This window comes from Chanos chanos, chromosome 10, assembly GCF_902362185.1.
Source record: "Chanos chanos chromosome 10, fChaCha1.1, whole genome shotgun sequence".
Classification (NCBI taxonomy): Eukaryota; Metazoa; Chordata; class Actinopteri; order Gonorynchiformes; family Chanidae; genus Chanos; species Chanos chanos.
The window spans coordinates 7,045,841-7,056,337 of record NC_044504.1 but is presented as its reverse complement, the minus strand read 5'-3'; the positions used below and the strand labels follow the sequence as shown (position 1 = coordinate 7,056,337).

General features: G+C 38.8%; 1 protein-coding gene across 1 annotated transcript in view; it reads left to right on the top strand.

Moving 5' to 3' along the window:
* The first annotated feature begins 5,585 nt into the window (after nucleotides 1-5,585).
* acvr1c (activin A receptor type 1C) overlaps nucleotides 5,586-10,497 on the top strand; it is a 13,244-nt gene continuing 8,332 nt past the window's right edge. The window contains exon 1 of the mRNA XM_030785829.1: nucleotides 5,586-5,754. Within this exon, the coding sequence (XP_030641689.1) occupies nucleotides 5,601-5,754 (154 nt within the window). The 5' untranslated portion in view covers nucleotides 5,586-5,600. The remainder of the gene's footprint in view (nucleotides 5,755-10,497) is intronic.

Genomic DNA, 10,497 nt, shown 5'->3' with positions numbered 1-10,497 from the left:
AAAAAAAAAATGTTATAGATGATTCTGAACTCAAGAGACAAAGATATGCCTGTAATGCACTGTTGTCTTAGTGTGTGCATTGTCAATCAGAGGAACTGAAGTCAAACTTCAACTTTTTATTATTATAATTATTATTTCTTTGATGTTTTTTATCAGGTAGTGATTTATAATAATTAAATAGAAAAATGTAGGTGTTATTCGTCTCATCTTTCACACAAATTCATCTCAACAAACAAAAAAGCCTTAAGAGTCTTCCCTGATTTCCCATAGTATCATACACCAGAGTTTATACTGATTTTACCATATCAGTTTCTCATTGAGTAACATTTATGTAACCTTTGACTCCAAAAATGAGCATTTCTTGTCACAAACGGACTTTTCGTCTCCAGGGTACAGCAAAATATCTGGACCATGTCAGATTATTTGCATTTCAAATACAAGTCGGCCTTGGCACAAAATCAATGAATTTAGAATTCATTTGTTGAAAAAAAAAAACAAAAAAATGCCTCAATAGCTGCATATTACTGATAATGTGGAGTAGGACTTTTGCCAAATGGAGACAAAAATTGTTCATCTGTTTTAATTTTGGGACACATCAACTTTTAGGCATGTGCCCCCCCCCCCCCAAAAAAAAACAAACAAAAATATTACAAATATTACTCTGGTATGGTCATCCCTTTCCATATAAGCTGGGATGGATAGAGGTGGTTGTTGTTGTTGTTGTTGTTTTTTAATAAGTGAGTAAACAACCTCATTTCAAATAAAGGATGTTTTACTTCTGCTTACTCTGAGTCCTTTATTTTTTGGTTTCAGAGCATGGTGGATGGTTTGAATGTCCATAGTGAGTATCAATAATATGATATATACCTTGAGTTCTTTGGGCGGGAGTTCTCAATTCAGTACCCTGCTTCTTTTCAGCTGTGTTTCTGCGTAAATTTATGACTCTGAAATGAGCCCAATTAAAACCATACATTTACCGAGATGTCGCTTCATTGACTCCTTTAGTCTCTCAAAAGGCACTTATGTAGACATTGATTAGTTAAAGTGGGATATTACTGAACGTGCGTGAGCAGAGAACTCATTGTTTAATTAAGAATGCAGGTGATGTATAAAAAGCAAGTCAAAAGCTATATTCAAAGTGCTTTTTGAAGTTGCTATGGAGACAGATTGAGCTCTGGCTGATTTGAGAGCATTAACCATAGGTGTCTCAGAATGTGGCAAAGTGAGATCACCGTTACTAAAGTTAGGAATTGTGTCTGGTCCAGCTCGGTTTCTGAAATGTCCGTCTATAACATGCTAGTCTGTTCATACTTTAGAATCCATACATCTGTCACAGAGGATACTTGTCATTTCCTGAACAGAGAGAGCGTACGTCCATACCAGTTTATTTATTTATTTATTTTTATCCTTCTTCAAATCTAAAAGTCACGATCGAAAAACACCATTCACACGACGTTATTCCATATGTGTCATTCACATATACTCTCAATGTTCTCATGCAGTCAAGCAACACGTGGGCTCGACAGTTTCAGAGTCAATCTATAATGTTTCTTGAGTTCATCCCTACGTCACCCATGTCTTTATTGGTAGCCGGGAGCATTAAGCCTCTTACATTCCAGCCAGCGGAGGCGGGGCAAATCTTTTATTGCGTATTCAGAATCTCCTCGTTTATTCAGAGCAGAGTGGAGCAATGCAAAAGTATCGCTGAGGAGATACTGAAGAAAAAACATCGCAATGGTTATGACTGAAAAAGCGGTGTAGACAGTCAGTCTCCGAAACAAGCAGATGAATCGCCGGCCATGAGTCGTCTCAGGTGTTCAACTGCGCAGGCGACCCTGGTACTGCTGTCAGTGGCTCAGCTCACTGCAGGTACAAGCACTTTTCCATGTTTTACTTTGTTGACGCATAGCGAGTGTTTTGTATCAATCATGTTTAACCTATGAATGATATTTCACAATAAAAGCAACATTTTCATAATATTCAAAATGTTGTTATTTCCTGTCAAAACTTGGCAATTATATTAATATGTCTGCCAGTAATCTGATTATACATTCTGAGACGTTGACCAGGGTTGATGTGAACCCCATGACCAGAAACATTAGCTGGTTCTCCTTTATTTTTTATTATGTATGACTAACATTAGCCAACGGACTCTGGACATTATGCAAGTAAATGACTAGATTATATAACAGACAGAGTTAGAGGTGCGTTAAATCAGACTGGATACTTTTATACGTTTCTAAAGCCAACTGTTTACAGGTGCGCTGGAAAAACTGTTGCACATACGTAAACATATCGACTAAATGAAAGCAGACGACTTGTCATTTGTGACAGCCAGTTTATTTGATCTTTTATGGAGAACCACGCTTGTCTGTGTGTGACAGGATGACGTTTATTCGGCAAACTGCTTAAATGTCGTCCGTAACTGTGAGTGTCTCTCAGTGATGTTGTCTAAGTTACGGCTCAGTCGATGCTGATAATTGCATGCTTATATTTCACAGGAGGGCTCTGTTCATTTCTTCTCTCCAACTTTGAATTACTTCTTTCAGGACGACATTTTGCACGATGTATTCAGCTGTGTGCTAAAAGACTGCAATTTTTGGCAAATATGAGTTTGGACATTGGTTGTATCGTTTGACATTACTTGACAGCATATCGCTGAATCTAAAATACAGAAACAGAATGCCCCCCCCCCCCTTTCAGTCACTGCGGTCAAGTCATTTGCTGCGGTCAAGCTGTCAGCGCCTTCACGGTTCTCGGGCAGTTCGCACTGGCTGCACATGCGGTGTGTAACCTACAAGATATAGGAGAAAAGAAGATTTTTACTGAACAGTCAGGTGCATAACAACAATTTTCGTGTTGCTATATGAGTGATTTAGAAGTGAGTAATTTAGCATTCTTTAATTTCTCAAGTTGATAGCAGTCTTTGCCAACTAAAACATTTGAACTTTTTTTTTTTTTTTTTTTTTTTACTATTTTGGTCTTCCGATGTAAATATACACAGTGAGTGCAAAAGTAAGAAGGCTTATCTCACATTCATGCTGGGGGCTTTTGTCTTTGATTTTATCCTGATTTTGTTTGCTTTTTCTCATAGTGTCTTGCTTAGGTGACACATTTTAGGTGATACATTTTTATACACGGATTTAAGTCTCCCGTGTCATACGTTGAAATTTATACTTGACACAGTGGATTTATAGCCTGTATGCTGTATTTATAACCAGTTATATATGCGTTTCATACTTTCAGAGAAGAAGAGATTGTGTTTTAGTTTTGCTAAGAGAGAGTGGTGACTTTCTTTACCTGTTTGAAAGGGTACTTCCTCCTCAGCGGCTGATGAAATCTATTCTACACACTTAACAAATGACACCAGACCAACCAAAGCCAGCTCGTACTGGTCAGCAGAAGTCTGACAACAATCTGTCACAACTTTCTCTGTGCTCACTTTGACAGATCGGTCACGAGTTAGGCTCAAGCTCCTCTTTGTAAAAGTCTTTGTCGCTAAGGATACCTGCCCAGAGAGACGTGATTGGCCTGACGGGAATGTGACACAGGAAGGAATTAGTCACTCAAGCAAAAACACAAACAACTCAACAACATTCATTACAGCCAATGTTTGTACATTGAGATACACTCATTTCATGGACATGAAACTGTTGTTATGGTATAGGCCTTTATTATCTAATGCCAAGCTCCTTCAGCCATCGGACCACACGGTTTATGGTATCCCATAACAGTTTGTGGTAGCCCACAAATTTATGGTACTAACAAACCTGATTGGATTCATTAAAGGTTTAATGAATAGTCGACAGCTGGAATAATCAGTGGCCTTCTGGAACTGGAAAAAATGTGTAATTTTTTTGGGGGGGGGGGGGGGGTTCTGTCAGTCCGTCAACAACTTACTAGTTGAGATTCCTATGTGAGCTTTTTTTTTACTTACTCTGAAGTCAAAGGAGAGAATATCGGTGAGAATGATTGAACATTGTTGTATGTTCAGTTGTCTGTTTTGGTCAGAAAAAAAAAACATTTGATCTTGAAACTTCTAAAGAAATTCTATGAACAGATGTTTCATTGGGAATAATCTCGCTTTTTGTTTATATGCAGCTATCACGCCATCAATAACCGTTTACACCTGAGGAATTGTCATTCTTTCTCTTCAATCATACCTTCCATATTTCTATCCTTTCTTACGATTGGCACAAAAAAGCAAGAGCTGATATTATGAACTCAGAGTCCTCCTACAGAGATAGCTGATGCTTGGAGCCAGCATTTTTAAGATTCTGAACTGAAGAATTTGACTTTTGAAAGCAAATCTAAATTCCTCTCAGAAGAATAGAGTGCAGACGGACATTGGGATGAAGCCAGGATGGAACACATCTCTGTGGTAAATGGGAATGCGGGCAGCGCTGTCCGAATTAAAAAGGGCTCTACATTTTGCTTTTCGCCAGACAGAAAATCAAAGTAAATTCATTTCCCCGCTTTCAGTGGAGAGTCTAAAAGTAATGCGCCTCCGTTTTGTGACATTCCCCATAATTTGTGTGCGCGAACATTTCCTTCCATCTCGCCACAAGATAGTGCCCGGTCCCAAATGACCTTTCAAACTTTTTACATTACTTTAAGTCAGCCATGGGGGCAGATCTGAGATGAGTGGTTAGCTTTGTGGAATGTGGTAGTCTACAGAAAAAAAACAAATGAGAAGCTTCCCTCCCAAGGCTCTGTGACAGAAGAATAACTGTTGTCAGTATGTTTATGAACCCCGATGTTTCTTTCTTACATGGACAGTATAGTACGTATCTATCCATTTTTCCCAGACAATAGGGAAGGTCTGTGGTTGTTCTGTGTTCAGTTTGTACCCTCAGTTACTGGGTAATTGTACTGACCATTGCTTATTGCTCTCCAATGCCATTTGTCTGCCTAGATCGACACAAAAGAGGAAGAGAGAAAAGGAGCCATTTCATTGGTAGCCATTGTCAAATTAGGACAGGTATACCAAGAGCAGCTCAAGATTACGAGGGTGTTAGCGTAAGCGGGATTACATAGCTATTCCCTTCAGTCCAAGAGCATGGAGTTTCGTAAGCATCTCTTAGAAAGAGCAAGTGGCCATTGTCCATGAATGGCTCCGGAACATGGTTGTTAACAAGATTACCTGAGTTCTCAACCTTACTATTTCTGATCTTTTGTTATGAGTCAGTGCTAACACAATGAAAAGGGGATATTATTCAGTCTCTGTGAAGTTCAGGACTATCCGTTATCTTCACTAGCGTCAGGTCTTGGGGTTTTAAACCCGAACAAGATCTTGATTTAAGTTAAAGTCAAGCGTAATACTCGTTGATCGGTTAATTAACTGTTAATTAACAGACTAATGAATAAGTAAATGAAACTGCCAAAATGCATGATGCTGATTTAAGACCTTAAGCAGAGAGTTTGACCATCGTATTGCTAAAATGTTTTGCATTTTGCATCACAAAAAAGAAAGAAAAAAAAAAAGAAAAGAGACTGAGGTGTAGATTTTTCTTTTTGTTTCAGCCCTGAAGTGTGTGTGTCACCTGTGTGTAAACAACACGTGTGAGACAGGTGCTGATGGGGCGTGCTGGAACTCAGTCATGCTCATAGATGGTAAAGAAGAGGCGGTAAAATCCTGCCTGTCTCCGTCAGAGATGAAGGGCCAGGTGTTCTGTTACAGCTCCAGAAATGTGTCCAAGAGAAACTGCTGCTTCACTGATTTCTGCAACAATGAGACGCTACACCTGTACCCAGGTATGTCTATAATTTCAGTATCCCAACCCGTTAGCATCAGAGGTTGCTTGTTATTACACTGTTGTGTGAATTGAATGTTATTATATTAAGTTTTTCATATATACAAAGTTTTTTTTTTTTTTTTTTTGACATTTCATAACAGCGACTGATATCAAATTAAGTTGATTTCATATCAGCTGATTCATTTTATGTCAAGCGGATATCAAATCAAATCAGAGGTTGTTGTTTGTGCACTGTTGTTGCTAGCGAATCAACAGCAGTATTTCATTTACATTATCTACTCACCTGAGTTTGTTGTCATTCAGGCAATGTAGCCTTTAACTTCTAAAGTGACTTCCCCCTTCTTCCTAAGTAAGGGAGCAGACCCCAGATTTACGGCATAAAATGGGATCTCCCCACATACTGTAAACCTCTGCACTCTGGCTACAGCTTGGCTAGACCAGTGGAGCGTTGATCTGTCTCCCCTCATATCCTGTGACATAATACTCCCTGGCTGAGGTCATCGGCGGCCAAGCTGTGATCATCCCGGGTGGTTTATAAATATCCTCTGTCAACCTAGCAGGGGGAGTGAAAAATCCTACACAGATCTGCTGGGTAGCAGGTAGCGCTCTGAAGCTGCCATGGCTGGAGATAGAAGTAATGGGTTTCACATGGGACGCTAAAGTACACACTTTTACATCATTGGAGGAACCGTGTGGATGTCTCTCTGTGAACAGGCGGTGATTATGTGGTGCTTTACAATAGACCTCAATATGGAATATGGAATAATCCCCTTTAATCTTAATTTGCAATAATCATGACTGTTGGATTGAGTGTTGACCTACAGTGTGCTTTGACTGCCCGGGCGATTGTATAGTTTTTGAATTCATGGATGAAGCTGGAACAGTTGTTGGATGAAGCTGTAAGACTTTTGCATTGTAGTTGTCTTTGTTTATATCTTAATGGACAGGGTACATACACACTCCTCAGGCGCCGTCTGAGGGAAAGGTTGTTCTGAAATGCTAATAACTGAATCTAGTATTATTTTTTACTCTTGACTTGGAGGGTATTATTGAACTGGATGTCTGTGTGGAGGATCTTAGAGTGTGTCTGACTGCTGGAGATGTATTACAAAAGCATACCAACACATTGATCTAAGCTTGCACGGTAAAAGTAGCACGGATGGCCTGTGAGAGTCTGTCTATTCAATCCCAAACCTCTCAGAACAGAAAACCAGCAATTTCCTACAACATTTGTGTTATGGGTGAACCATTTTATTACTGACATTTTATCAGCAAAACTGTTTACACCTTGGTTTCCTGCTCTTACACAATTCACTGAGATAACCCATTTAAAATAGCAGCAATGGGAGTGATATTAAAAAAAAAAAGAAAATGGCATAAATCCAGTCCATTTTTTTTTAGTTGTAAATCTTCTCTGATAGAGGAATTATTTAGAGTTCTGCTGTCATAAACCGACGACTCCTGATTCTGAAAGGGTTACTGTGTGATCTGAACTCTAATCTGAATTGTGTTTTGCCAGCATGCTATATTACACAAAGTCATACTCATATACAGCATTATACGTTCTCATACGCTCATGGATGTATTCCAGAATTGCAGTAAGAATTTTGTAAGACTTACCTGTCAGTAGTCTGTTTTACGAAATGTAATCTTCTTTGTCTGAGCCTGGCTCATGTGGTCAGAGACATGTAGCCAATGTAAATAGAGTTATAATAAATCCTAGCTTAGTAAATCAGCTTTTCATAAAGAGTTGTAGAAATAGGAACGTAAAACAATTCTTTGTAATGTGTAATAATCAGTATTTTCCACATTCACTCAGCACATTTAGTACTGGTGTCATTGTGAATTTAAATGTTGCAGATGTAGCTTACTACATTTTGAACTCAGTAGTTTTAGGACTTGTTGGCTGGCAGAACTGGCTGCCAACTTTTTCTTTTTTTGTTTTTGAGATGTTTTTCACATTAATGGAGCAACATATTTCTGGCTCAGAGGTCTGTGTTTGTGAAACTGTGTCATGTGTTAGTTTGTCCTGTTTAGGTCAGACAGGATTTGGAATCTCAGTGCATCAGAACTCTAACTGCTGTTACTGTGGTAACCACATTGATTGTTCAAACTGAAATAGAGAGACCCAATGATTCTAAAGTTGTTCCAAAACAGTCAGTTCTGAGAGAACAAGAACAAGAGAAAGAAAGACTGCAGGACATTTTAATACTGTCGTATCTCACAGAAAACAGTATTGATGATTGCCTGACACCGCATTTCCTTTGCTGAAGAAATCTTGAATAGTTTCATGAGGAGGGAGATGTCACTGGAGAATGCCATTGTGAAATGACTTGGTGTTGTTAAAGTGGATGTTGTTCACAGGCATTGAGTGAAAATCGATGTTTCCGATTGGTCTCCCTCTTAGCGCCCTATTAGAAGAGTCAAGAGTCAGACATCTCCAAATAGTTAATGTTACCTCTTCATTAAAGATCTTTAACAATATCAGCAACAGTCCAGACTCTTTTCTGATCTATCGTCTGATTAAATCCATGAAACATTTTTTGAGCGTGTTTTTGATGGGCAAAACAAATCATTGGCTTTATTATTGGTTTTCTGTAGGCTAATAGCTTTCAGAAACTCCATAAATTCCCAAATCTTTACTTTTTAAGTCAAAGGTTATTCAAATTCATGGGCAGTTGTTTTAGTGCTTAATCAACCATGGTTATGTGTCTTCACAGTTATGTCCCAGAATTCTGGACAGATATGATACTCTTCAGTGAGTGTAAATATGAAAATAGAGGCATTCTTGTCTGGGAGAAACAACTTGTTCTCTTGATACGACTCGATTTATGTTTAAATTGGCCTCTCTTCACGGCTATAATGATTCTGAAAATCAGTGTTACATTAGGGGTTTTTTTGGTCTCTTTTATTAACTGTTATCCTCATCAGAATGTTTATCGGAGCTCTTAAGTGATAAAAGTATATTTCATATGCGCAGTCACAGTTTTCATAAAATTTGCATAGTAGCCTGCCATCCGGCGGCTATCTGCTATGTAGATATGAAAAACATTGAGCTGCTGTTCTCTCACACACACACACACACACACACACACACACACACACACACACACACACACACACACACACACTAATCTGTGATGAGCATTGGCTAGGTCCCAGCATAAACATCATGGAAATAATACATGGAACAACCTGTAGTACCAATCCTAAGGACTAAAAGAGAACCAAGCTGTGATGATTTGTGTCTGCTTTAGTGCTCCTCACCAGAGCCCTTCCAGGAGTCATGTTCAATACTGTGGCAAGCTCAGTATCAAATACTATTATCTTAAAGTGCTAGAAATTTCACACTCATGGTTTATTTAAAGGAAATATCTGCTTTATTCATTCTGTTGTACTTCATGCAATCATTCATAATCTCCGTTGTTTTCATTTGACAAATACATTTATATTGTTACTTTCATTATATGAAACACATTTTGTGAGTAAGGCCGACTAAAAAAAATGCTACGCAAGCAGAAAGATTTTCTCATTTTGTTGTAAGAGAATGAACGTTTTTTTTCTGAGTGTAGATATAAAATGTGAACCAGCAGAGTTTCACTGGAGGAAAAGGAAGTTGCCCGCTTCTGTTCAGAGGCTGTTTTGCTCGTCTTAAGCACAGACTTGGTCCTGAAAATATCTCCCCTGCGTGTCCAGCCGGTTACCGCCTGCCACTGTGTACCCTATCACATTACACAGACTCTACTGCCTCAGAGTAACCTAAAGTAGTGCCCTCACTCGTCCCTAAGGTTTTACAGCTGGTCTTGTCTTTTCTTGTCTTTTTTTTTTTCTCTCTGCTTTTGCACCACTTGGATACGGTAATGGCTATGGCTTGCATTTCAAGAGTAAGGGTGAAAACATGTTTTGAAACCCTGGAATCTGGTTGTTTTCACTTAATAGTATATGAGTTTCTGTCCAGTCTTGACCCTGGACTTGGATGTTGCAAGCTCAGCTTCCCACTGAGAGGGACACACACACACAAGGACTCCGTTTAAAACCCCAAAACAAAAATAACTCATTAGGGAAAAAAATGTTGCACCACTGAAAATTATACACTAGAAAATTGAGATTTCCTTTGACAGAGATCAGTGTGTAGCCCGGTCATTACGCACAAATGTGAAGCAAGTTTACTAAGTATGTAGTTATACGGTGGGTTAAGTGGTATGAGTCTATTATAATATAGCCAATTAAACTCTAAGATAATACCATAAGATATTTTTGTAGGTCATGAAAGGGTCGTTTTATTGGAAGCTAGTAAGCTAGTAAGCGACCTCAAGAATGCTGACGCATATTACTATGAAAAACAACTGGAACGTAGCGTTGGTTCATTTATTTTTATTCAAATGCAGTTACTGCGTGATATTATACTCTCCGCGAGACCAAGACTGAAATGCCTCTCACAAAAGGTGCTTTTATTACCTGGCCTTTAGACATGTGAGAATCGATACTGTAAATTTGGTCTTTGTTCCAAGGATGTGATTCTACTCCAGTCACTTGTTTTCCGCCCACCGGTCTTGTCAAGGACAGTCACAGTCTGAAGTCACATAAGCAAATCAAAAAACTTGGGTTTGCTTTGACGAATTTGAGTTTGTATTGTTACACGCCCCCAGGGTATCCAGTGGAGGCACCGTTTGATTGTCTTGCTAATCCTTTTAGTTTTAGTTTAGCGCTCTGACAGCACGTCGCTTGTAAGAATCACATT